Source organism: Aulonocara sp. 'chitande type north' Nkhata Bay, linkage group LG11 (genome assembly GCF_057382095.1).
Source record: "Aulonocara sp. 'chitande type north' Nkhata Bay isolate Kocher_YH1m ecotype deep benthic linkage group LG11, A_spYH_male_GT1.1, whole genome shotgun sequence".
NCBI lineage: Eukaryota > Metazoa > Chordata > Actinopteri > Cichliformes > Cichlidae > Aulonocara > Aulonocara sp. 'chitande type north' Nkhata Bay.
Window position 1 is genome coordinate 18,983,878 of NC_141354.1, and position 27,488 is coordinate 19,011,365.

At 43.1% G+C, this 27,488-nt stretch overlaps 1 protein-coding gene across 9 annotated transcripts; it reads right to left on the reverse strand.

Annotated features, from left to right (window-relative positions):
* Positions 1-569: 569 nt before the first annotated feature.
* phactr4b (phosphatase and actin regulator 4b) lies at positions 570-27,039 on the reverse strand. 9 transcript variants are annotated; one of them, XM_086310922.1, is made up of 16 exons: positions 26,873-27,039; positions 18,759-18,873; positions 18,457-18,501; positions 13,592-13,762; positions 12,415-12,495; positions 11,110-11,613; positions 9,480-9,803; positions 7,125-7,256; positions 5,576-6,101; positions 4,957-5,258; positions 4,639-4,837; positions 4,403-4,458; positions 4,074-4,135; positions 3,847-3,984; positions 3,570-3,646; positions 571-2,628 (listed from the first exon to the last, which is right to left on the reverse strand). In XM_086310922.1, exons 3-16 carry the CDS (start codon positions 18,467-18,469, stop codon positions 2,613-2,615), a joined length of 2,601 nt encoding a protein of 866 aa, XP_086167048.1. In that variant the 5' UTR covers positions 18,470-18,501; positions 18,759-18,873; positions 26,873-27,039; the 3' UTR covers positions 571-2,612. The 9 variants fall into 9 exon arrangements, with proteins under 9 accessions (XP_086167045.1, XP_086167046.1, XP_086167048.1 ...); XM_086310923.1 differs by lacking the exon at positions 26,873-27,039 and adding an exon at positions 25,915-26,070; XM_086310924.1 differs by lacking the exon at positions 26,873-27,039 and adding an exon at positions 24,674-24,814.
* Positions 27,040-27,488: the final 449 nt, after the last annotated feature.

The window sequence follows — 27,488 nt, forward strand, 5'->3', positions numbered from 1 at the left end:
ATTTCTGTTATCTTGTACAGCTCAATAATTAAGCAAGCTGTATGTAATGTAAAGAAAATGCTGACCAGCTGATATTAACACAGAGACTGTTGGGAATCTTTTGATTTTCACCTTAATCCATCTTGTATCACTTTTATGTCTAATTGATATTAAGAGATAAAAATTTATCAGTAACCTACAAACCTTTTTTTTTTTTAGGTTGTCCCTTATCTGTTGTATATTTTGTAACTAGATTTCCTTTTGTCCAACACAGACCTTAAAGATCTGTGAACATATTTTACCTTCAGTCTTGTCTTTCTTTCTTTAGCTGACGCTAAAGCTACTAGCAAAACTCTCAATTTTCTCACTGTGAAGACCTTTACCTACACATTTAATCCCAATAATATGAAAAGTGCAATTTCAACTATACCTCTCGGTTTTTTGTACACGATGAAGACATACTGCTGTAGTAAATGAAAGAAATCTATTAGCACAAACAAATAAACAAGTAAAATTACAGAAAAGGTTCTGGCAGCTAACTGTCCAGACTTTTCAGTAATTACAAAATTGAAAGATGTTGGTAATTCACACAAGATTAGTTTTTCATTGTTCTAATTATTTACTTATTTTTACTGTGGGCCCATTGTAAAAATAAATGACTATAGTCCATATGAAAAAGCAGGAACTTTTGATTATTTATCTATGGCTTAATTACTCCCATATGGGAGATTTTATCAGTAGGAAAACCTGTAAAATTTCTAAAAATATAGTTAAAAGTTTAAAATCTATTCCCTCCTTCACATATTCCAAAACTACCATCAAGTGGCCCAGATTGGAGTCTTTGCGGGAACAAATCTGGCCCCCAGGGCTCATGTTTGACAACTCCACCCTTTGGTGTCAATCTAAAATATAACCTATTACTTAAAATACATTTTAAATTACACTAAAGGCCTTTAAACCAGCAATTTAAAAAAAAATAATAATCAAAAGACAGTGCAAAAACTTAAATCGCCACCAGGTGTTGCTGCAAACCCACTGTTTCTTTAGGCGTTCCAGCTTAGACAAAAGACTCAACCTGAACAGTCATTGGGTCTACTGGACCTCAGTTGCAGAGTTGTTTCACAAGAAGGTTCGAGGAATTGCAAGATTTTTAATTAGATCCAGACTATTTACAATTAAAAAGAAGACTGTCAGCTCATACAACTCCACATTCAATTAAAAATGAACTCAGATTTACAGAAAGGTGCACTTTCATATTCCCATTCTTGTAGCATTTAATCATAAACTCATGTTCTGCTTAAAAAAATAGCAACCTATAATACTTTTATATTTAAAATTTCTTTTCAAATAAAAGGAAGACAAGATATACAGAAGCATCAGATAAACCTATATCAACTTATACACACAGCACTGAGAACCCTGTAAGCTACTGGCCAGACAAGACAAGGTAAAACACTTCTGCAGTTTCAAAAAGTTCCAGCCAAACTGAGTTTCTGTTGACCGATTATGCGTTTTCAGGTGTGGTTTTTTTCTTTTTTTTGTGATAAATCCCTGATCTACACTTGAAGCAACTTACATTTAACTCTTAGTTTAGACACTATCGTAACGACCTTATTTAAAATGGCTACAGAATGTATTGCATGTTCAATCTTTAAAGGGAAGTACAAAAACTTACAAAAGAAAAAAGTATAAATGAAGAGAGATTATCCAGACGCGGTGGCACTGGATTTTGTAATGGCTCATGCAGTGGGTTGCAGAAATCAGTGATATGAAAACCAGTATTGGGTGTGTTGGCACGCATTAAAACACCAACAGCCTCCTGACCTTTTTCTATAGCTATTAAAAGGCCGACTCACATCACAACCACAAACACAGGCAAGCCAAATAATAATAATAATAATAATCATAATAATAAAGAAGGCTCAAAGAAAAGCTGTCACTACCCTTGTGATCAAAATTGTAATAGAAAATATTTTGTGCATTACAGAATATTTTGCAATGAGATCTCTTCCAGTTTCACTCTAACGTATCACAGCAGCAGTCTGTAGAGTGGATAACAAACACACGATATCCCAGAGATGTCCAGTTCTAAAACAGAATATTTAAGTCTTCAGCCAACTCCTGACCGTTTGTGTCTATTATTACTGTGTGAAGTGTTATAGGTCATCATTATTGTTACCATTTTTATTCTACGTTATTACATTAGCAAAGATGAGTTAGCTTTTCCATATACAGTAAAGAAGAAGAAGAAAAAAGAAAAAGGCAACACAGGACGAGGCCGCATTAAAGGTTGTAACTATATCCGAGTCCCTGAGGGGCACCACACAACAGCAGAGTGAGAGTAAGCCCTGTAGGTCCTTTGCCACTTCTCCACTTTATTGGCACGTGGTTCCCCCTGCCGTCTGGGAGAAATACTGCATCTGGTCTCCACCCACCAACACCTCGGTTCAGTGAAAGCAATGTAGTGAGAGGGCGATGGAGGACAAGCAAGAAGCATTCTCGTGTGGAGTCGGTTCCAGGCTTTCCCTGATAACAGTACATTCAAGAGGCGCAAAAGGGCGATCTGTCTGCATAGGGAGCAGCTGCTTCTTTGCCGGAGATCTTAAGTGCTTCTTTATCCGGAAGCAGGGATGTTAAGGCCGATGGAACCTAAAGAAACAAACAGCTCTCATGAGGCAAGATCACACCTTTATAATCCTTAAGCTTTTAATGCACGGAAATTCATTATATTGCTATTTAAGGTACAGATTTTGCTCTAAAAGTCTTCTTCTGCCCGTTGTTAGTGCTGGATTCTGCCATTCAACCAGGCATGCACAAGAAAGATGACTACATGGATGTTTACTGGTCACAACTCTATTAATGTAGTAGCAGATCACCACTGCTGCTAATTCATATTTAAAGTGTTTAGGTGCAAGCAACACAAGATGGCTTTAAGTGTAAAGCAATCACAGGACACAGTGCATGTGTAGCTAAGGCAGCCGATGTCTACAGACTAAAATAAGTGACATCCTGAAGGTCGTTAACAATTGAAGGAGTATGAAATAAACAGTGTTGACACAGTAGCAAGGTAACAAACTCCTTTGGCTAAAACCTGCTGTTGGGGGGTAGATGTCTTCAGGATGAGCGCCAAGGTTGGCTGCAAATGGCAGGAAGTGTTCAAAGATGCATCACTCTCAAGTGTGCATTACATATTTCATTGTTTCCCTGACACAACCAGGAGAAATAAATAACAACAAAAACAAAACTGTGTGGTGTTTGCATGGCTTCCCTGTGCTCCAGGTACCCGTCTTCCTCCCAAAGGCCTAGGTTTTGGGTGGTCATGCATGTTAGCTTAATGGGTGATTCTAAATTGGCCGTAGATGTGAACGCGAGTGTGAGAGGTTCATCTGTCTCTCCTTTAGCTCTGCGATGGACTCATGAGCTGTCCAGAGTGTTATAAACCAGTTTCTCGGTTTATAACAGCTGAGATAGACTCCGTACCCCACCAATATGAAGTAGTGGTGTAGAAAAACAAATCAGCAAAACACAGTACCTCACTCATTTGACCAAAGCAATCAATCAGCCAGTCAAGTTTCAACTAAAAGGTCTACCTTGTGTAAATTCTGCTCTCTTCATGAACCTCCATTTCAGTGCTCTTATAATCATTGAGCTCCTTCCGGATGGCCGCCTAGACAAAACAGCAATTTGGTTAAACATGAACTCAGAAAGAAAACGAGACAATATACTGCTAAAAATTACATTAACCTAAAGGAGTTGCACATGTTTAACATTTAAAATCATATGTTTGTAACACTGTCTTGGACATTTTGTAAAGTGCTGTATCAGAAAGCGGGTGTGCCGATAAAGCCTTTATATGCAGCTGATTACCTTGTCGGCAGGAGTGAGCTTAGTCCACGGCTTGTCTGCTCTTCTATCGTAGTCCTGGGCATCTGTGACTTCCACATACTCGTGGAATCGCAAGATTTTTCTTGCCTGTAGTTCTGCAACCGTGGGTCTTTGACTCAGCTACAATAAAGATGTTTTTTTTTATGTCAGTTTAATATCAGGTAAATACATGGTTTAACACTGGGATGTTTGCCGGCGTGCTGCTTCACCTTTCTGGTCAGCCGTCGCTTGATCTCTCGAACTTCGGCTTGTCTGTCAGCCTGATTTTTAGCTGAGGGGAGAACAAAGATGGGAGAAAGAATAGAAGAGCCAAATTTAGACTTTGGCATAAAAGGCTTGGTTTGATGGCAGGTTTAAAAGCAATTTCTAAAATTAGATATGTGCTTGTTGTTGACAGATGTGAAATGTACTTTGTTGACAAATGCTGAGGCAAAAGCATCAGACGAAAGAATGAGGAGGGGTTTTGCTAAAACCCAGAAACAAAGGAGTCCAAACAAGTCAAGGATCATGAACAAAGACAGAGAGAGTTAATACTAACGCTGGAGGATGTTTCTTTGCTCGAGTTCCTCAGCAGTGGGTCTCTGACTTAGTCGCCTGAAATAAAAAAAAGAAAAGAAAAAAGAAAAATGGAGTCCTATTTTTACACATTTACTTCACTTGGACATTCAGGTAATAAGCAGGTCAAGGATCTTTTAAAAATTGGTCTAATTTCTTCAGGAAATGCAGTTTCACTGCTGTCATTTTAAACAATACAATGATACCGCTCATCTTTACCTCGTGAGTGCAGTGCCGATTTGTGTGCGAATGGCTTCCCACTGCTCTCTGCTCTGCCAGGTGAGGCCGGTCTGTCCTGGAGGGTGGTCATCTCGGCTGCTTCTCTCCTGCGTAAACCTATCCCTGTCGGGAGCAGAGGGACGGCTGCTCAGCTTCAGAGCCAGGGTGTCCTTTCTCTTCACCCTGCTGGCCAGTGCGCCTGGATAAAAGCCAAGCGGAGAGATGCAGTAAGCTGAGAAGGAGCAGCAACACTGCACAGGTTTACAAAGAGTCCAGAAAAGCCACTAAATGACCTCCGAATCAGTTTGTTATGCTTACTCATCGGGGGCTCATCCTCCTCATCTTCATCTGAGTCTTCATCTTTATGAGGCACAGGACCATCTGAATCACTGTCCTCCCCGTGCATGTCGTGTTCGCCTTCCTCATCCTCATCCTCCTCATCTTCTTCCTCGTCGTCGTCATTGCCGTTTCCCCGTGGGATCACACAAATGCCAGCGTCACCGACCAAGCACCGGCGACTCCTTGGCTCCAGCTCTGGCTGTGGAATCTCCCCATCATACTCCTCCTCTTCCTCATCATCTTCTTCCTCTTCTTCTTCCTCTGAGTAGTCATCCTCAGATCTAACAGGAAAAAAATACATGCATATAAAACATTTTTTCTGGTTTTTTTGGGCTAATCCTGAAGACGTGTTTTTCAATGAATTTAACTGAAATATGTCCCTCCAGCTATATCTGACTTTACAATGATGAAGACTGGACTTTTTTTCAGCTTGAAATGGATATACAAGTAAGTCCAAAGTGTACACAGCTTAGAAAATGGATGAAAAAGATCCGAAAGCTACATGCAAAGACAGATCACGTGCAGACTCCATACTTCTTCACCATGTACTGTCTTTGTATACACTGATTCATAGACTTTTCTGTGCAGAGAAACTTACAGTTTTAGTGGTTGAATGCTGACAGGCAGAGGGCGACCTCCTCCTTGGTACTCTAGAGGTGTTTCGAAAAGCAGTGTGTGTGCCCGCTGCGACCCATCTGGATGTGGCTGAGCCGGGCCGGGACTGGACAGGGCTCGCTGGATCATGATGTGCAGCGGTACGGGAGCCGGGCGCTGGGGAGACTCATTGGTCGGGCTCGGTGGGTCGAAAAGCATTGGTATGGGTTGGGGGAGCGGATGGGGGTAGGAGTGCTGATGGTGGAGGTGGTGGGTCTGTATGTGTTGGCGGGGTGGAGAAGGTGGTATGTGAGTCGGCAGGGGAGGGGACTGAGGAGGGGGAGGCAGCTGGAAGCCCAAGGGGAGGCTGCTGTGTTCCTCCAGAGAAAGTGGTGAGGGGATGATGGGATGGCTTGAAGCAGAGTCCTCTGTGTTGCGTTTGGTGACTGGGGTGGTCCTCTTAGGAGGCATCGGAGGAGAGGGTTTGGCCGGAACAAGGCTAGCGCCCCCTGTTGCTTGGGTGAAGTCACCTGCAAAACGAAAAAGAGCTAATCCAACCATAACTGCTAAAGAAAAACAGCTACAGCTTAGGCGTGTGAGTGATTTGCTAGCAAGTGCTTTACTTTTGAATCTAGTTTGTCACTGTGACGCAAGTGCACAAGCATCAGTCACACATGTATAACATACCCGGTATGACAGAAGACACACGAATGCTGGGATTACATGTCTGACTGAGCATTACTGCATCCGTACAGCAAGTTGGTTCACATGACGGCCATGAACGCACACTTTGCTCTAAAAGACCAGTGTGCAGCGAGTGCTCCAGGTCACAGAGACAAAAAAGATGCATCCATGCTCTTCACAGCCAGACTAACCCCGCACCGACACTTTTTCTATTAGCGTAGTAAAGCTCCTGAAGCTCCTAAACAAAAAGCTCAAATGCAAACCTTCCAGTTTTGCATGCACATTTGCATATTTGCTATTTGGCTCTTAAGACTTCAGAGGACAGCTTTAAGGCAACATTTCTGTTAAAAGCAGACATAATAAGTGAACAGTGCTGACAGACTTACAACATGCAGTAACCTACACTGTAATGGACTTCCTCTCTATAATAAGTCGAGCCCTTATGTTAGAAACATTTTGCCTTTTTATTCTTCGACCCATTCAGTCATCCATTCAAGTCCACCCATCCATCCCATTTGAGTGAGAGCTGAGTGGATTAGAGACATAAAATTCATTTGATGCATAGCAGAACACAGCTGGAACCCGCTAAAGGCCCTCCCTTATTCAGAGGCAAAATACACTCAACTGCACTCACACAGAAGTTGTCTCCTGCATACAGTAAGCACACTCATTATCAGCTTGTTATATGCATGCGGCTCTTATATACCAGGTCCAAAGCAATGAAGGCCGGTGAACAAGTTAAAGGCTTTTCAGAAGACATATGTTGGCAGCAGGAAAGGATGCGACATGATGAAGTGTGCAGACTCTGAAGAGGGCATTCCAGAAATTGGCACCCCAGCCAAAGAAATACCAGGGGGGCATCCTTTTACCTGAGCGCAGGCCTCCAGCCCGCCGGCACAGGTAGACAGGCAGGGACAGGTAGACATCATAGTCGCACTCTCGCTTCCAGCAGGACCAGTAGAGTGGAAGCTGAGCGTTTTCTCCCCCCTGCAGGGCGGAGACTAACAGGGACGAGATGGAGGCCTTCAGCTTGTATGTTTAATGAATGCAGCTACTTTCTGGTGTCGTGTTGTTGATTTCATAAGTTACGGCTGTGGTCAGAAGTTTACATCCACTCATCGTGGGCATGAATTTCATAGTAATTCTGGGCATTTAATGATTGATTTGAACTGTTTCAACTTTTCTTTTTCCAGGGTGGAATGATTGTGCAGCAAACATCTTTAATGAGTTAAAAAAAAAGAATTTGGTGCACACAATTTAAATTATTTTGGGTTTCCTCTAATCCACACAGAGTCACGGATCTGACTTTTAAGTGTAGTCTACAGATTTTCCTGACTGAGGTCGGGTCTTTGGAAAGGCCATTCGAGAAGCTTAATGTTATCCTGCTTTATCCATCCCAAAACCAGTTTTGTTGTGTGTTGGGATCATTGTCTTGTTGGAATTTCAACCATCTAGCTGCTGATTTGAGGTTGAAGAAGTTGAAGAATTTAGAGGTAGTCATTCTTCTTCATTATTCCATCCACTTTATGCGATGTACCAGTACCCCTGACAGCAAAACAGCCCCAGAGCATGATGCTACCAACACCATGCTTGACAGTACCATGTTCCTAGGTCTTGTCTGACTACAAAACATTTGTCTAGAAGGAATTTGGTTTGTCCATGTGGGCAGCTGAAAATTTCAGTCGAGCTTCAAGGTGTCGGTTTTTTCTTTGTCGATATCCTCTCAGTCCAGTAAAACCAGTTTACCGTCATTCATATCATATTCGGTCACCTTTCTCACTCAACATGTGTTAATAGACCTCTCTGCTGAGTCATACCTTTTATTAATCTCTGGCTGTCTTCCACAGCATGTCTTTATCCTGTCTTCCTTCTCTCACCCCAACCGGTCACAGCAGATGGCCCCGCCCCTCCTGAGCTGGAGGTTTCTTCCTATTAAAAGGGAGTTTTTCCTTCCCACTGTCGCCAAAGTGCTTGCTCATAGGGGGGGTCACATGATTGTTGGGGTTTTTTCTCTGTATGTATTATTGTAGGGTCTACCTTACAATACAAAGAGCCTTGAGGCAACTGTTGTTGCGATTTGGCACTATATAAATAAAATTGAATTGAATTGAATTTCATATTGACAGTTTCGGTCTTTTTCCAAAACTTGGCAAAGTAGTTACATATCCATATAACATGATCTTATGTAAGTAAAGTGTCTGGTTGAGGTGTAACTTGCTGAGGAACATTTATCCCAACATTAGTGGGGGTGAGTGTATATATTTGAGCCTGTATGTATACTTCTGATCGAGTGGATCGAGAAAACCCAGAATAAAATCAAACTTGTGCCCCAAATTCGTGTTTTTAAAGTCATTACACACATACGCTCTACGATCATTCCACCCTGGATGATCATGACGATGCCAGTGATGAGCAGATGCAATCTTTTGAACACAACTGTATATAAACAGAGTTGCACTATGAGGGAATGGTACTGTTTCCCGAAGTGATAATCACTAAACAAACACATAGGTAAGAACATGATTACTATCCTTGTAACTGTAACAGTATCCGCTTCACGGTGTGTTTTATTAACACCTTTTGTCTCAGTTGTTCTTTGTCCATAAACTTGGCCACAAAGCAAAGAAGCTTCCTGGCTTTTAAAATACAGTCACTTCATAGTAAACTGTCAACAAGTGTACTGAGAAATTAGATTTCGAGGAGTTCTCTGTAGTGTAAATGTTAACCTGAAACTAGTTTAAGTTCTTAACTGACTCATTTTGTATTCTATTTGTGTCAAGAACAACAATTAGTATAATAAACTGATGACAAATGGGGCATTTTTGTAATCCCCCCCTCCCCCCCTACTGGGAATTAAAACACGATCCCAGATGAGGCAAAACCACAGAACCGCTACACTGTATCTGTGGAAGCAGTGGCCCACAGCCACAGGAGTCCTTGTTATCCTCATAGCGTAAAATGCTGGAATACGTTTCTGCTACAATAATCCAGGCTTAATAAGTAATTAACTGGGGAAAAGCAGCTCGTGCTGTTAAGATAGTATCGTATACAGGATGTTGTGCTGAAGAGTTTACCATCAGTAGTGCACTGACGCATAAATGTACATACTGTATACGCCAGCTGGAAAACTACACGCTAACTGAGCAGGGGTTGGATTGTTGATGTATGCTTCCTGTCCCTGCAACATCTGTTAACCTAAGAAGCTACTGTTAGTAAAAGCTTACCCAGCATGGCCGCGTTGCCCCTGTTCACAGGCTTGGGTGGAGGCAGAGGGGGCTGCTTGGCGGGCTGAGAAGTGGGGGTAAGGGCAGCGGCCGAAGACTGCTGAGTGTTGGAACACGCAGAAGACACCGATCGAACAGGTTTGGACGTCACACCCGACGGAGAAGAGAACTGGCTCGTGGGGTGGTTGGATGGAGTTCGAGGTGGACACTCGCTGCCAGGTTCAGGGGTGGAGCTCACCAGCCATTTTGGAGGCATGATCACCTGTTTGGGTGGCAGAGGTTCACGTAGGGTGTCCAGGTCAGGAGCAAAATGGCTGTCTGATTCTAAAAAAAAAAGGAAAAAGCAGCTAACCATATAGTTTTATATCATAACATGTAATTCTGCTTATATAATTTTAAAAGTTACAGCACGTCAACTGAGACTGATAAACTTAAGCAATACATGATTGGTTTTCAGCTGCAGTGCATATACTGTATTCTATTTATGCATGATCATAAGAAATACACTTCAGTGAATTAGCAAAATCTCACCAAATATCCCAGTGGATTGCTATAAATGTTTCAGCTCAGAGACTCAGCGATGAGCCACTTTTCTACAGCTCTAAGCACTCCAAGCACTCTCTGTGATAGCACTTGTTTGAGAATGGCATTATCTAGGGATCAGCTGTGAAGATAAACAGAGTAGGCGGCTGCAATTACCACCAAAAAAACCAACCTCCATCTGCCCACCCCACTATACCCGCGAGCCGGCCCCCACGCTGTTCCCACCGCTGCGCCCACGCCATTCCTGCCGCTCTCAGGTTCGGGGCTATTTATTTACAGAAGTGTTATCAGTGTGATGCCATGTAAATCAAAGAGGAACTAATCCAGGGGAAAGCAGGAAGTCAGACTGAAGAACAGAGAGAGAGGAAGCAGGAGATGTGATAAAGATAGAAATGCGAGTGGGAGAGGTAAAAAAAAGTAGCATCATAAAAAAGAAAAAAACAAGGTAAGATGAAAAGAAGAGCAGAGCAATGACACATGAAGGAAAGTGGACAAAATTTTCTTTCTTCTTTGCTGCAATGACGTGCTATAGTGTTTGCATACTTTTCAACTCCTAGCATGTTTACACATTGGCACAGAATAACCTGTCACGTGAGCGATAACCACACAGCTGAGATCTAAAAACAGAGCTAAACACCATTATTTTTGAACAAATTCTATTTTTCTGGGAAATCAATTAGCTGTGGCACTTTACCAATTATCACTGAGCTCACTGTGCTAGCCTTAAAGGGCAATAATGAGTATAGCGATCGCGCCACATTAATTAGGAGAGGAGAAGAGAGGACGAGCTATTCCCTCATGTTCCTGAATAAGAAGCATAGCTGGAGCAGGCCTCCCGGGAGCTGACAGGAGCCCGTCTATATCTGGGAGGACAGCATATAAGCAGAAAAGTGACAGCAAAAGGGAGGGGATAAGGTACCCAAGAATCACCGACTTTTCGAATATGAAGGAGGTTAAGGTGTAAAAGGTGTGCACTTCATCGGTTATGGCCTTACACTGACAACAGCAGTGCTGCTATGATTGCAACTTGTAAAAATTGGTGGAAAAATTCAGATTGCAGGGAGGACAACTACTGGAAGTGACTCACCTCTCCGGGCCCTCCCCTCCTCAGCAGATGCATGCCGAGGGAGTGTAGGCTTCCAGTCTCCTTCTGCAGGCCGACTCCTCCTGCCGTCCTCGGATGGGGCCTTCTGCAGTCCTGGCCTCTTTTGCCCGTCGTCAGGGTGAAGCCTGCCACCATGTCTGCTCTCTTCCATTTGTCCGTGAATGTGGCCCTGCCAGGCCATATTAGACTTCCACTCGCCCTCCCCTTGCGCCCGTGCCCCAATCCCTGCGCTTCTCCGTCCATCGTCATGCAGTCCTGTTCCCCTGGAGCCCAAAGCTCCACGGCGGTCTCCATCTGAGGGAGAACAACGGCCCCTTCGGTCATCTGGCTGGGCGAGCCATGCAGGGTTCATCCTAAAATCTGAATCTGAGGGGAGTTGGCCCTGGTTGCATGGGCTCCTGACACCACTGATGACTCCTCCTCCTCCAACAGGCAGAGTGTGGCCATTCTTTACATACGACTGCTTCACATTTTGTGCTTCTCCATCTAAAAAGATTGGTCAAAAACACTTGGTGAATACTCAAATAAATACATTAGAAGACTGAATGATATTCTGAGCTACTGAGAAAGTGCGGAAGGACATTACATGCTAAATTGATACATCTTTTAAAGTTTTACATACTGGTAGTGCTGTGTTCAATATTCTACAATTAACCTGATGCATGGCAAGATAACTGATAACTATCCAACTGAGCCATAACACTGTTAAACATACTTATTGCTGCTTATTTCTTCTTTAAATCTGGATTTCAGATACAGTGAGGGGTGATTTTTGGGGAGATTTTAAAGACTACAAAATCAATACAGAAACTGTTCAAAAATAATTGCTATTTGCAGTTTTTTTTCCCACAGTAATAAAATGTGCCCTTAACTCAAGCCCCATGGACAGTCAGTGTTTGCCGTGATGAAGAAGCTGCTGTAGATTTAATAAATGGGCTCCTGCAACAGCGGGACCAGCAGAACGTTTGCACACCCCCCCTTTCTAAGCTATTTTGCTGCAAGGCACAATTTGTTCCACTTTTCCTCAGCTCTGGAGAGTGGCAAGTAATTTTAAACAGACATTGCATTACTTTGAGAAACAGCAAGGTGAAAGCAGTTTTTTCTCAAATTTGTTTTTCTAAATTTGTCTCAGGCACCTGCTGCATGGGAAGACAGCGTTCCTGCTATCATGTGCTGAAGACTTAACTGTACCGTCTGAGTGGGCGTTATTGCCTCGGGGCTGCTGCTGTCAGACGCAGACAAAGCTTTGCAAAGATATCACATTTTGAATCACACAAGTCTCCTCACCACTGTCCGGGACCTCCTTCAGCACCCCCTGTTCTATAAGCTCCTGTCGGGTGCGCCTTGTCGACATCTGCCTCTCTAGTTCTGTCAAGAGCAAAAGGAAATGACATTTTATAGACCATTTTTTCACCAAGATATTTATGATTTAAAATTTTCACTGTGATCTCATGCACCAGAAGCAATATATATAGATATATATATGTTGTGCTAATTCGAGTCACTGAACTGGACCTCTTCACCATGCTTTCTGGTTGTAAGTTTCCCATATTATTCAGTAACACTTAGAATCAGTTAGCAAGTATCTTTATATATAACATACTGTATATAACATGTGGGTGTGGCTTCTAGGCCTGAAAAGTGAAGCCAATTCAGAAGTGTCTTAAATCAGTATACTTTTAATGACCAGCAAGGGCAACTCTACTGGTTGCAGAAAGAAGTCAGATTGTACAAAAGTACATAGTACTCTACAAAAGGATAAACACCCTGTAACTGTCAAGTTTCTGCGATACTTTGCTCTCGATTTTTCGTACAGATGCAGCGGTCTCTTATCACGTCCGGCATCAAACCATCGAGGAGACAGCCAAAAGTCTAGAACTTCAGTAACCAGCAGGTGTCACAGTAAAAACATCCATCTTTCATATACAGTCTATGGACACGACTTTCCTGTCCTGCAGGTTTTAGATGTGTCCTTGATCCAACACAGCTGATTCAAATGGCTAAATGACCTCCTCAATATGTCTTGAAGTTCTCCAGAGGCCTGGGAATGAACTAATCATTTGATTCAGGTGTGTTGACACAGGGTGAGATCTAAAACCTGCAGAACAACGGCACTCGAGGCCAGGAGTTGCCTAAACCTGCATTAGATGATGTGTTAGAACTCCACCCTCTAAATGTTCACAGCTGGCATGTGCCACACTGCTAAAGAGACGATTAATTAGCCAAAAAGGACGCTTCAAAACGCAAGGGCACCATGATATACACGTCATCTCTTAACGAGACATCTTGTATTCATCTTATTGTATTATGTGCACTGAAAATAGCGAGAGACAAACTTGCTTGTAACATTTGGGCGGAAACATGTTCACAGAGGAATTTTAATGACATTTGAATACAACTGATACGGCCGCTGGGGTGAAAGGAGAGGTGGCATTCGCAAAGAGAACAAGTTTGCAGCACAAACCTTCAGAAGTTTCTTTGAACTTCTCGCTGCTTTTTTTCTTCCTCCACTTCCACGGCTTGAAGATCTTGCCAAGGGTCGAGAACTTGCCCTTGCGCTTCGGGGGAGGGGTGCTGTCCCCGGTGCTGCCTCCCTCTCCCACCATTGTGCTGTGGTGCTGCTCAGCTTCATCATCTAAAACAGAAAGCACAAATTTAAAACAAATACAATAGAACTTATAACATGAAATTATAGACACCCCACTCAGCAGCGGCGCTTTCTATTTTAACTGAGCTCATCTGCTGCTTTTTAACGAGGGCCAGGATCATTATGGCGGTTATTATCTTTAGCTGTTAGTTCTCGGGGGCCGAGCGTGCTTTGGCAGGGTGACGCTGAGAGCTCACGGACTCCTCCACGTATCCACAGCTAACAGGAGAAGCCTAACACTGGCTCTGAGCCAGGATTTCTCGCTGTCAAGTACTCACATTCCTTAACCGGATGGAGTCTAGTGCCTTATCAGCCTTTCAGCCCTCGCTGCTCCCATAGAGAAGAGGGGCACACACGAATGCAGACATAAGCAGCAGAAAAAGGTTGTCAGTCATTCTGCATACATATATAAAATATATACACATGTACACACCCACACATACAGGTAACAAGAAGCAAAAGCTCTTTAAAAACCACTAATTATCATTAGGTGTCACCAAGGCTTCAAGAACTCAACTAAAAAGCAATCTGCAGACATGGCTACATACTCTGGGTCACATGACTGACAGGCCAACTGACAGCGCGCTGAGCTTGGAGAGGCTTTCAAACAGGCTGCAGCTGCTGTATTCAGCAGACATAATATTTACCAGCAGAGAGAGAACAGAGTCCGATGTAAAACATCCAGTCTCGGGCTCACACAGGATGTCTTGGCGACAGTAATGCCCTGCAGTCTGATTCCCACAACAATATGCTCTCACACAATACTGATGTGGCTTACTTAGCAGTCCAGGGAACACTAAAACAACAAAACGTTATTCCTGGATAGAAACTTTTTCTTTATTTGAGACACACACACACACTGATACGCATACATCAGTATCAGCTAGCTGCAGTCCAGCACCCCTGGAGCTGGCAGGGTTTCAGTATCTTGCTAAGTGACACTACAGAAAGGCGAATGGTTGCTGACACAAGATTCAAACCCATTTTTTGCAGCTGAAGGACAGGCACATTAACTCCACACTGCTGGCGGTGTAAAATTTGAGTTGAGTGTTTACACAGACCTCAGAAGCCTGACAGACTGTAAACCTCGGATAGGAAAACAGTTTTAATCACAATACTTCAACTTCATACCCTACTGTGAGTTTAAAAATGGCATTTTTGACAAGTAGTTAAAAAGCAGACACTAATCTACCTTGAAGAGGGGTGCTAAGTGTCCAGCTTGCATGGTGGTGGGACTTAAAACAGCACGCCATGAGGACGCAAGGAGCATTCAGCAACCAAAAATCTACTGTCCTGTGTATATGCCAGCATCAAATCACAGATGACGAAAACGCAGGAGACCAAGTTGCAGAGAGTTGACGGAAACTACAGCAGAGAGTCTGGAGTCGAGAGACATGTCCACGCTGTGGAAATCCAGCTTATCTCTGCGAGGTAGAAATCTGAGGACTCAGACCAGCTGCCATAACATCCAGATTAAGCATTGCTTAAGGCAGCTTCTCCGCGATCCAGAACTGAGGTTCTCACACACAGCAGACCGTTCTGTCAGAGACGCCTCTGCCACAGTGGCTCAGCTGAAGCCAGTGAAGCAGGATAAGAGCTGGCTGTGCCAGGCCTGCACACTCCAAAGCACTGCAGAGATGACGATGGCAGTGGACTCAGCCCATGCAGCAGGCATCTATTTGAAAGCTACGACTGACCATATCCTCAGCGGTCTTTTCCGTTAGCCAGTGAAGCTCGATTATAAAAGGTGCCAATCCACTAGTACAAAAAAAAAGTCCTCAAAAAAGAAACAAGTACAGAAGACCCAAATCAGCTGTCACGTTCAAGAGAGCTTGTAGATCCACTCCAAATTATTCTTCACAGATACAGAGAAAAACTCTCCAACATGCCATTGTTTCAGCTGTAGTGTGAAGAGGTCTGGCATGTTGTGACACTATAGCTGAGTGTGACTGTGGGTTTTGGAATTGGAGTAGAGGGTAAAAAAAGGGCTACAAAGAGAGAAAAAGTACAGACATAATGTGGCGGGCTGGGATGGGGGGGCTGGAAACGCAGTCACAGAATCAGGGTGGAGTGCCGTTTCCTCCCAGAGAACAAAGGCAGCCTCTTCCCCTCATATTCAATAACATAGTCCACTGTACAGCTCATGGAAACACTATGCTCGAAGGTACAACAGGGAAACTAATGAATGATGATATATAAAAAAATAGCTCCATTCATAACAGAGCTACATTCTTAATAGTGTTACTCTAATGAGAAAGTCTGCCCAGATAAGCCACAGCAGACAGGAAACACGAGAGTGTGTGACTGTGCTGGTGTCTTCCTATGACATAGCCATATCCAGAAGGCACACCTACTACTCCCCCATGCAACTGGCCAGATTTCCCTCTAACCTCATGATTCACTGAGTCATGGCAGGCTGGTCAGGTGAGCATGTGGGTAAAGGAGATTGTTGCTGTAAAGGAGCATGCTATCCCGATCGCTAACACAAAAACCAAAAGTCCAGGCGGATAAATATTAGGAAATACCTCCAACCTCGGTGTAACAGTTACCTTTGTCAGGGCCGATTATGACATTTAATCCACTTACGAGCGCTGACTGTTTCCTGCGAAAAAACGTGTTCCCTAACATTTTCAACAATTTAAGATCCAGTAGAAATAAATGTCATTACATGACACTGTAATATGAGTAACGTTTTACTGCTGTACATATCTTTTTACTCACTACTTGCATAAAATGCACGATCATATAACATCGTGCGGCGCTTAGAAACTTGGAATAATTGGTGCGGTACAAAATTATGTAAAACCTCTGAGCCAGACAACATATGCAATCTGATGTTCCTGTGCAGTGTAACATAAGAAAATAAGTGCACAAGTCATGCATGAGTGTGTTAAAAACACTGTAGAGAATTAGCCACATGATCCCAGTGATTTAGCATTCCTTGTGGTGGTAAACATGAATGAGGGGCAGAATTAGGAGGGAGGCTACGCAACATTTGTGCAAAGTTTATTACACAATCACCAATCCTCAGCTCTGCTCTATCCTCTATCCTTGAAAACTAGTAAACGAGAAAATAGTTTCATGTTGTTGATGTTAGCGATGGAGGAAACCACAGCTGTGTAAAGTACACCAAGAATGTAAGCCCAGAAACTCACCACTGCGGCTATGTTGTTGTTGTTGTGGGTCCTGAGCTGAGATCTCCACACGGAGGCTCTGTCCCATGATCCAGCCCCCGAGGGGCCCCTACCTGTCCTGCACCTTTAAGTGTGCGCCTTACACGATACAGATCAACTCCTTCACCTGCCGTGCTTCTTCTGCGACAAAGTCCCCGTATGCCCTAAGATCTTTTATGCTTCTCTGTGTCTGTCATCTAGCCGCCTTCTGTGCCTTTTCTTCAATCCTTCCCCCATCCCTCCTTCGCACAATATCCTCAGACCTCCCCTCCCTCCCTCCTGGAGTTGGACTCCCCCTTCCTTGCTGACCCTCCCTCCTTGGCTCATAGCACAGGTCAGCATTCACTGAAAGATGCCTACCATTCCAGGGAAAAGACACGTTTTGTTTTCAATACGGCGCGTGTTGTAGTATGAGGTGCAGTGCGTGTACTCAGTAATATCCGTACAATGTAAAATATTCCTTTATAGTGAATTAAAAAGAGTTAACCAACACAGAAGACACTAGACCTGAAGCTGCAGATCTCAGACCACAACACACAAGATATAGTTATATATACACACAACTATAATGCAACTATAGTAATGTAATTTCAATCAGTACCCTTGACCAGTAGAAATGCTTTGCAAGATCAGATGCATTACTGTTTCTAAGGAAAGGTCCAGTATGCTCTCATCGCCATCAACAGAATGACACTGACCAGGTTGAGTGGACAGTTTGATCAGAGAAATAAACATTGCACTTTCTATACAGGGTTTGCACGCTAACATTAGCTGACTCCTGCTCAGTAACCTAATGTTAGTGCAGGGTGTTTATCATGCTGCTCGCCTCCTTTAATGTCTCCAGGCACCATTTTATACACTTTTTTAACTCCCTTATATCACATTTTAAAAAGACTTGGAAGGATTAGCATGACTTTGAAATATGTTTGCCAAGAAGCACAGTCTTGTATCAGGCTTGAAAATAGAGAGGAGAGGCAAAGAAAAAGTGAGCACTTTCTGTAAATGAGAAGAAAAGCGGGAGTGGACCCCCTGAATTAGTGCTTTGATTTCGTTTGACGTTCGAGTGTCTTTAGAAGAAAAATAAAAATCTCATCTGAGCCTCAGAGGAATCCAGAGCACTGTGCTGTGTCATTATGCCTGGATAGATCAGAGCTTTGTGAGCATTTGGCTGCATCTCGAGCTGCTTCTAAAGATGGAGAGCTAGTGTGTTCGGCAGCGTTCCTTTTCTCTTCCTGTGCCCCACATAAAGCCACCACGCCGGGCTGGCTTCCAGCGAGAACTGAGCCAATCCGCATGACTCCAGAACCTGTTGGCCTGACCTGGATAACAGACTGGGACAGGCTACTTCAGCAGGGAGGGAGACTAAGTCAGGTACGCACATATGTACATAAACATCCCCAGCCCTGTCTGACAAGAGTGTGCAATGAGTCATTCACGATGGGGGAATAAAGTGAAACACAGCATTAACACTGCATTTAAAAAAACCACAACGCGTAACTCGGTACTCACCACGATTTTCCATTACAGAGTTTGAGGCACACCAATCAACATCTCCTGAAAAACACAAGTTTAATACATGAGCAGACACATTCTCCGCTCTACATTTGTTTCATTTTATACCTTTATATAATTCATTTTATTCTATTATTTCAATTTATAGTTTTTAATGCAATTTTTCCCTTTTATGTATTAGCTATAACATTTTAGATTGCCTTCAGATATAAAGCATATGATATATAAATAAAACTCCTGTGCATTGACTTCTGTATATTTAATTGGATTTGTGCAACTGCAAAAAGTCGTACACATACACTACACAAAGTCATGGGAGGGGTGTGGGTGGTCGGGGTTCTTGGCAACAGTACAGCAGTATTTTTTCAGGTCTCTAGCATGTTGACGATGCCACCTCCAACCATCCTATCCACTCTGAAAGAGAGAAAAACAAGGTCGATCACATCACAGTCTGACATACAACACACAACTAGGAGATCCACACTTCCCAGGAATTTTCCGATAAGACTGCGAAGAGAAACCGATTACACCTGGGCGTGAAAATACAGGCACACCGACTAAAAGTCACAACTAGACAAATAATACTCCATATCTCAGAGCTTGAACCTGTCCGGGAATAAATGTCCGGAAAAGATGTATCTATGAGTTTGGATGAAGCAAAAAAAGTAATTTCTAATACCAGACTGAATCTATTGTGTATTTGAAGGTGCGTGCTGTAGGAGAAAGAAAGCAGAAGGAAATACTACAAAGGCCTTTAGAAGCCCCTGTGTAATAAAAACTGATACAATTTGGTCAGACTTTACAGAGCTTAAAGCAGACTATAGCTCCAGTCCACTAAATCACAAAAGGTCTGATGCCACAGTTTGTATCCATTGATGTATACATGGTGACGGTAATGAGTAAATGGCTTTCTGGCATTCATTCAAATCAGAGTCGTGTGTAAAATGACACTTCAGTTATGTAACCGCTCATGGACAAGCTCACAAATAGCAATTTTATGTACTCAAAGTGGTGCACCGTCCATTCTTTGCAATAGAAAAGCTGGAAAACAGAAGCAAAATCACAACACAAAAGCTTTGATAATTAAGGCAGCAAAGAAAACCAAGCAGAAATATTTACTTTTGCAGTACTGACTGATTAACAAGTATAACTGCTGTATAATTAGAAGTAAAAATACATTGTCAACGATATAGTGTTGATGCACATCTACAGTGGGGCAAAAAAGTATTTAGTCAGCCACCGATTGTGCAAGTTCCCCCACCTAAAATGATGACAGAGGTCAGTAATTTGCACCAGAGGTACACTTCAACTGTGAGAGACAGAATGTGAAAAAAAAAAATCCATGAATCCACATGGTAGGATTTGTAAAGAATTTATTCGTAAATCAGGGTGGAAAATAAGTATTTGGTCAATAACAAAAATACAACTCAATACTTTGTAACATAACCTTTGTTGGCAATAACAGAGGTCAAACGTTTACTATAGGTCTTTACCAGGTTTGCACACACAGTAGCTGGTATTTTGGCCCATTCCTCCATGCAGATCTTCTCGAGAGCAGTGATGTTTTGGGGCTGTCGCCGAGCAACACGGACTTTCAACTCCCGCCACAGATTTTCTATGGGGTTGAGGTCTGGAGACTAGCTAGGCCACTCCAGGACTTTCAAATGCTTCTTACGGAGCCACTCCTTTGTTGCCCGGGCGGTGTGTTTTGGATCATTGTCATGTTGGAAGACCCAGCCTCGTTTCATCTTCAAAGTTCTCACTGATGGAAGGAGGTTTTGGCTCAAAATCTCACGATACATGGCCCCATTCATTCTGTCCTTAACACGGATCAGTCGTCCTGTCCCCTTGGCAGAAAAACAGCCCCATAGCATGATGTTTCCACCCCCATGCTTCACAGTAGGTATGGTGTTCTTGGGATCCAACTCAGTATTCTTCTTCCTCCAAACATGACGAGTTGAGTTTATACCAAAAAGTTCTACTTTGGTTTCATCTGACCACATGACATTCTCCCAATCCTCTGCTGTATCATCCATGTGCTCTCTGGCAAACTTCAGACGGGCCTGGACATGCACTGGCTTCAGCAGCGGAACACGTCTGGCACTGCGGGATTTGATTCCCTGCCGTTGTAGTGTGTTACTGATGGTGACCTTTGTTACTTTGGTCCCAGCTCTCTGCAGGTCATTCACCAGGTCCCCCCGTGTGGTTCTGGGATCTTTGCTCACCGTTCTCATGATCATTTTGACCCCACGGGATGAGATCTTGCGTGGAGCCCCAGATCGAGGGAGATTATCAGTGGTCTTGTATGTCTTCCATTTTCTGATGATTGCTCCCACAGTTGATTTTTTCACACCAAGCTGCTTGCCTATTGTAGATTCACTCTTCCCAGTCTGGTGCAGGTCTACAATACTTTTCCTGGTGTCCTTCCACAGCTCTTTGGTCTTGGCCATGGCGGAGTTTGGAGTCTGACTGTTTGAGGCTGTGGACAGGTGTCTTTTATACAGATGATGAGTTCAAATAGGTGCCATTCATACAGGTAACGAGTGGGTGACAGAAAAGCTTCTTACAGAAGACGTTACAGGTCTGTGAGAGCCAGAGATTTTCCTTGTTTGAGGTGACCAAATACTTATTTTCCACCCTGATTTACGAATAAATTCTTTACAAATCCTACCATGTGAATTCATGGATTTTTTTTTCACATTCTGTCTCTCACAGTTGAAGTGTACCTCTGGTGCAAATTACTGACCTCTGTCATCATTTTAAGTGCGGGAACTTGCACAATCGGTGGCTGACTAAATACTTTTTTGCCCCACTGTAGCTAAGCTTTGTAGCACATTGAGTCAACACTATGTTTTTGGGAATCGTCCTTCATTTGGTCCATCTTCTGTCATGTTGCCTTCAAATACCAACACAAGACTGCAAAGACTTTACAACCACACTGGTTTGGACCAATCTACTGCAGTTTTAATCAAATGGATTAAATCAATCATACACATACTGGGTATATTATTTAAAGCAGCGGTCCCCAACCCCAGGGCCATGGTCTGCAAGTCATTTGGTACCGGGCCGCGAGAGTTGAAGCTCGTGTGTGAAATTTATGGTTTTCAGAGTTTTTATCATTAGCTCGGTTTCCCTGGGTCTTTTCCCGTGTTGTAGTTGTGTGTCTTATTTTGAAATAAATATTGACGCGTTACCATAGCAACCAGAGAGGATTAAGGGGCAGAGAGGAGGATGTTGTTGGCACATTTCAGGAGGGCGCTGCTAATAAAGTTACACAATTACACAGTGAATTTGCGCTTATCATTATATTTACAAAATACCACAGTTTTTGTCTTGGTCGTATCATTTTATTTTGTTGTATTTATCCGCGACACATTAAAGGCCGGTCCGTGAAAATATTGTCTGACATTAAAGCGGTCCGTGGCGCAAAAAAGGTTGCGGATCGCTGATCTAAAGTATGTAAACTGTCGGGAATTTTGGGGGGACCAGGTGTTGATGTCATGCACACTTTGCTTGAGATTTGTTTGCCATCTTGGACGTGTCATAATGACCAGTTGCTATGAAAAAATGTGCATTCGCCGACTGGTTGGCACTGGTTCCTGGAGGTTGCTGGCTCTCGCTGAATCAAATTACGATTGAAAAACTCTTCCTAGCGTCTGCTTTGGTTTCAGGCAGACTTCCATGGTTGACTGCAGTTTTTCATGTTTGTCTGTAAACACTCGCTAACAACCATTTCCATGCAAACTCAGGGTGACTGCAGCAATATGCTAGCAACCAAAGCAAGCACAAGGAGGTTTTTGCCAACCAGAAAGGGAATACAGATTTTGTGTGACTGGGGATATAGTAACCACTTTCCTAGCATATGCCAACAACCTCCAAATTGGCTGACAAGTTAATTGTCACATGCTTAGTGGAATGATAATATCAAAGGGCTAGGTATAGATTAAAGCCTGTTGGTGAGATGAGACAGAATGAACTAAGGCAGAACTCCACCCTCTCAAATCTACTGTGTTGGTGGGTTTCTTAGTCATATACTGCAGGAATCATATACTTTCTTTGCACATGACAACATCTGAATGGTGGGGAATTATTTCATACATTTCTGACATTTCTAGAAAGTTATAAATAAAACAATATTACGAGTCTGTTATGGCATCTTTAAATCTCCTTCAGGTGACTATTGTTGTGATTTTGCACAATATTAATACAATTAAATTGAAATGATTTAAAGTTTCAGCTATAAAGAAAATAAGTTGTTATTTTCTAATTAATTCATTAGTTCTAGTCCCAGCTGAACCTGATTAATAATTCAAGACAGTGTGTTTGTTGATTGTTTAAATGGTTCAATGACAGAACAAGACATGCAAGCATGATTGTACAGCAGAGCGCAAATTAGACATTCTTAGCAATAAAATAGCTGAAATGCTATGGAAGCCACATCTTTTAGAGAAAATCAGGCACAAATGTTTTCTGCAGTGAGAAAACCACAAGCAATCTAATGTGAAAAAAACCAAACAAAAACGCTGGTTATAATTGTCAGTGTACGAAGTGGCCCAAACCCAGACCATAAAGTTTGGCTTTGGGCCACAAAATTCCTTCTTGCTCTTAAATACTACTGATGAGCCTCACTGCAAGGCAAAATTCTGGGTTTTAATGGCCTTCATATCATCTTACATTTGAGTAAATTAGGCAAACTGCAGCTTTATTGCCTTGAAATCTAATGGTTTTGCCAGTGAGGGATATATTAAGAGAAAGTGTGCTGGCTTTTGTTACCGGAGGCCCTTGACTAGATCATTAACATTATCACTGGCCAATGTCCTACCCTGAAGGTAAGCTCTGTCAGTCTAAGGAAGCTGTGATCGTATTGCAAAATAATCCAAATATCACATATATAAACGCAAACAGTTCACTACATATATAATTCTGGATATTCAGTTTGGAATTCTTCTCTATTTCTCCTCTAGGGCAATTTTCTGGCAGGTCAGAGGTCAGCTTCCCTTTCAAAAGAAGAAGTGTAAGTAACATCACTTGCACATCAAACAGGCCAAACAGCACTGCCTGAAAGCCTGAAATTACTGTAGCCTTCGTAGTGCAGCCATTCGCATACAGACTCACACAGACTGGATGAGAACCCTAACACCACTGAGACGAGGCAGATGCATTTGTGGTCAGAGATGAAATTTTTTACACTCCCGCCCAGTGCCACAGCCTTGGCTAGATGACTCAAAATAATCGAGCTGTGCGGTGAGTGTTCCACGGAAAGAGAAAATATCTCTAGGTCTTCAAAGTACGAGCGGATTAAAGGCAGGGGGTGGAAATTAAAATACTGGGACTTTTCCATATAAATCTATACATATAAACAGGATTATTCGACTACACTTCACTTCAGGCTTTTCATAAATAAAGAACTGGCTTGAGGAGATACGTTCCACAGGAAAATATTGTTCTGTTTCACTTGCTGTTGTCACGCTCACAGCCAGTCACAGATATAAAAAAGGGATGTTCATGGCCTAGTTCCTTATTGAGTTGTTAACCCTGTACCTGCTTTTTGATTGTACAGAACAGATCGATATGAAAGTAATGTGTTTATCGAAACTATGCAGGACCTCTGAGTTTTAACCATGAAAGATACCTTCTCAGAGGCCCCTAACAGATGCCATATATCGCTTCACACAGCTGGACAAGCAGATCGAAGAAAACGGGATGCACACAATCAATTAATGACACAAACTCTTAATTCGAGCTGACCTCTTCGGAGAGAAGAATACATAAAAAAGCCTAACTTACCTGCCCACTTTATCAATCACTATTCACAAACTACATCCCTGCATGGCCGATTATTTCAGCCTGGCTTCCAAATCCCAAATGCACCAACCAGGTATGTGAAAGTGACTGTTAAAGACCGCCTAGAGGTCCCGACTGTGTAATCTTCTGCGGAGTGCACACACCCTCACTGGCGCAGTCTACTAGTGTTGATTCAATTACGATGGGAGCGGAAACGGCAGCAGCTGGCTGAGTTATGCCATCTTTAAATAGCAGTCTGCTTCTCACTCCAGGGTTCTGGGCACAAAAAGCTGCCAAATCACTGGAAGAAAGTAATTAACTCCATGCTTAAGTCCTAACAAGGTAGACTCTAACAAACTGAACACAACGAGCAAATGTTTGAATACAAGTTATTATGTGCAGCAGGTAGGCTGAGCTGAGGCATACTTACAGGCCAATTCCAGTGAGGTATCAAAAAGAAATAAGGATTGTAAAACAGAACATGGCGATCGAACCCATGTTGCTGTGTCTACGCTTGGACCTTTCTGTAGCTGTCTGTCCCGGGCTGCACAGTTTCTACACCTCTTTCCGAAATGGATGGACGAGGGCGTCTGTTCCCAATCTGTGCTGGGAGAGCGTCATCAGAGCCTGCCCCAGAAAAGTGCCTCTCACCACAGGGACCAGTGCCCCACTTTTACAAGGAGCCCAAAAAGCTCCTCGCCTTTGCTAAACTTTTCTTCTGTAGTGTCCTTCCACCTGCGTGAAGGCTGCACTGCAGGGGAACCAAGCATAACTTAAGTGAAGTTATTTGATTATCGGCGACAAGCTCTGCCATGGCGCACATGCATGTTTACACACCGGAGCAGGCCGCCCACTTCTGCTCCCTGCCAGCGGATGCCCTGTGAACGAGGATTGATCTGAGACATTCAGCAAAGAGCTTTTAAGGAATGTGATGCTCAGACTAGTCTCATCTGCGCGGTTTAACCAAATGAATCAGGCACAGTCGACAGCTTAACCATTGTGGTTCTCCTCTTAATGGTCCATTAAAGAGGAGGCTTCCAGTGGGAAGTGGAAAGAGCCCGAACACAAGCCATGAGCTTCTTTTTTTCTGCAAGAGCACATTAACTTCAAGAGTTATTATGGTGGATGGAACCACAGGAAATGGATTTCATTGCATGTTTAAGGAGAGAAAACACCTGATGAGACCATTAGCCAAGTTTTATCGTGTGTCAGATTCAGTAGCTGCATTGAATGCATTGAAAAGAAATTGAGACAATAAAATAATAGCCTTATTATAAACACATTTTTATTCCTCTCCATCAGGAGGCTCTCTGAGATGGAAGTTTATCAGCCTGGTCTGGAGTAAAACTGAATAATTTACTTCACTCTCATTTCCTCATGGCAGTATAGCTTATAACGTCCTTGAAGAAGTATGCACTCTCCATAATAATGGGCTGCGATGAATCCGTATAAGAAAAGAAAAAATTACAATAAATATAAATTGCCCTGCCAGACTGCCATTTCTCCAATCACACTTTGATCACACACACACATGCACATCTTTCATCGCTGCCCTAACAATCCATGTCCTAATTAGACCTACACGGACAGCGGATTTCTAATTGTATCGCCGAGATTAAACTGACTCTTACTTAACCGGTTTTCATTCCCGAGACAAAAATACAAAATTACCTGAGAGGTTGAATCGGGCAATGTCGTAAAAAAGCATGAAATTAAACAGCTGCTACTCCCCGGCACCAGGAGAGGAAAAACGGGAGCCCGTGCGAGAAGGCTCGCGGCACCGACCTGCCCTCTCTCTCCCCGCGAGCGGATCTCGCGCCAGTGGAGTCAAGATGCTGCTGAGTGAACGAGAGACCGGAGTCAAGTCAGCCACGCAGCGAAAACGGCGACTTCCGGTGTCACACCTCAAAATAAAAACTCTGCCGGTAGACACATTTTATGAAATAGAGTAAATAAACAAATAAACATAAATAGAGTGGGGTCTGTTATCCCCCGATTTGTCATTGTTCCTGACATTTCCGCCATGCTGTGATTTATCAAGCCTACAGATGCAGGCCCTGAGGCAATGTATTACCCTTTTAATTATTACTGTGAGCTGAAGATGGGCCTATAGGTGTTACACCCCACCATAAATGCATCATATGTCCTTAAAAGTAATCCATGTTTTTTTCTTTTTCTTTTGCACACCAGCACCAACACTTACACGGAGATAAGACAGCTATAGGGACAATCGTTTTGGCCATTTCTCTTTCTCAGTATATATAGTTTAGATGTAGCATATATGGCACAATATGACGCGGATAAATAACCGGTCTGCGGACCTTCCGACGACATTCATCGGCACACACCATGCACATCCTGATCATCCAGATCCTTTGTTGTGCACGGTCTCCTGAGCAGAGCATCAGCGGGGAAAATGGAGTTCCAGGGTGTGAAACAATTGCAGCAGGAGCAAAGATGTGTGCTGACCCTGTGGCACTCGCTTTGTGCAGAAACACAGCACTTTCACGCGCAGCATCGCACTGTGAACGTGCAAATCGCTTTCTGAAAACGGCTGCTTCGCACTGACCAACTTGAGAGCGCAACTTGCAGGTTATTGTCTGTGCAGACATCTCTGCAGCAAACTCACCGTGTTGTACTCGCTGCTCGGGAATCAGCAGCCCTACATCCCTCCTGACGAACGTCCCTCCTCCGCCGCCTCCTCTTTTGAAAGTACTTACAGCCGACTTAAAAATAGCAGCCCGGTCATTTCCTCACCTCACACTTTCCCCTTCTTCCAGTGCCCGGTCCAAACATTTTGCGCACTTACCGGAAACCATCCCGAGCTGCGCATCTCGGTACCGGTAGTCCTCAGTGGGAGCGACAGCGCCGCATTAGCCGTTGAGAATACGGCTTCTCTCTTTGTTGTGAAGACTTCAATACCCACCAGGCTTTGCAGTCCACAGCTCTGGGGTGGGAAGGGGGTGGAGGGGCATACCGTTATGTTGTCCAGCTTCACACTCTCAGGATGAAGACCCTCTCTTCCCTTCCTTAAAAATAACAAAATAATAAAGGCAGCCCTGACGTACAGATTGAGCCTGCTATCATTTTAACCCCCATATGACATTTTATTAAACACACACCCTGAGTTATAACGCTGTAAGAATGAGACTGATGCCGAAAATAAAATACAACCATTTAAACATTTAATAATAATAACAGTGACAACAACAACAACTATAATAATAATAATAATAAACTACATT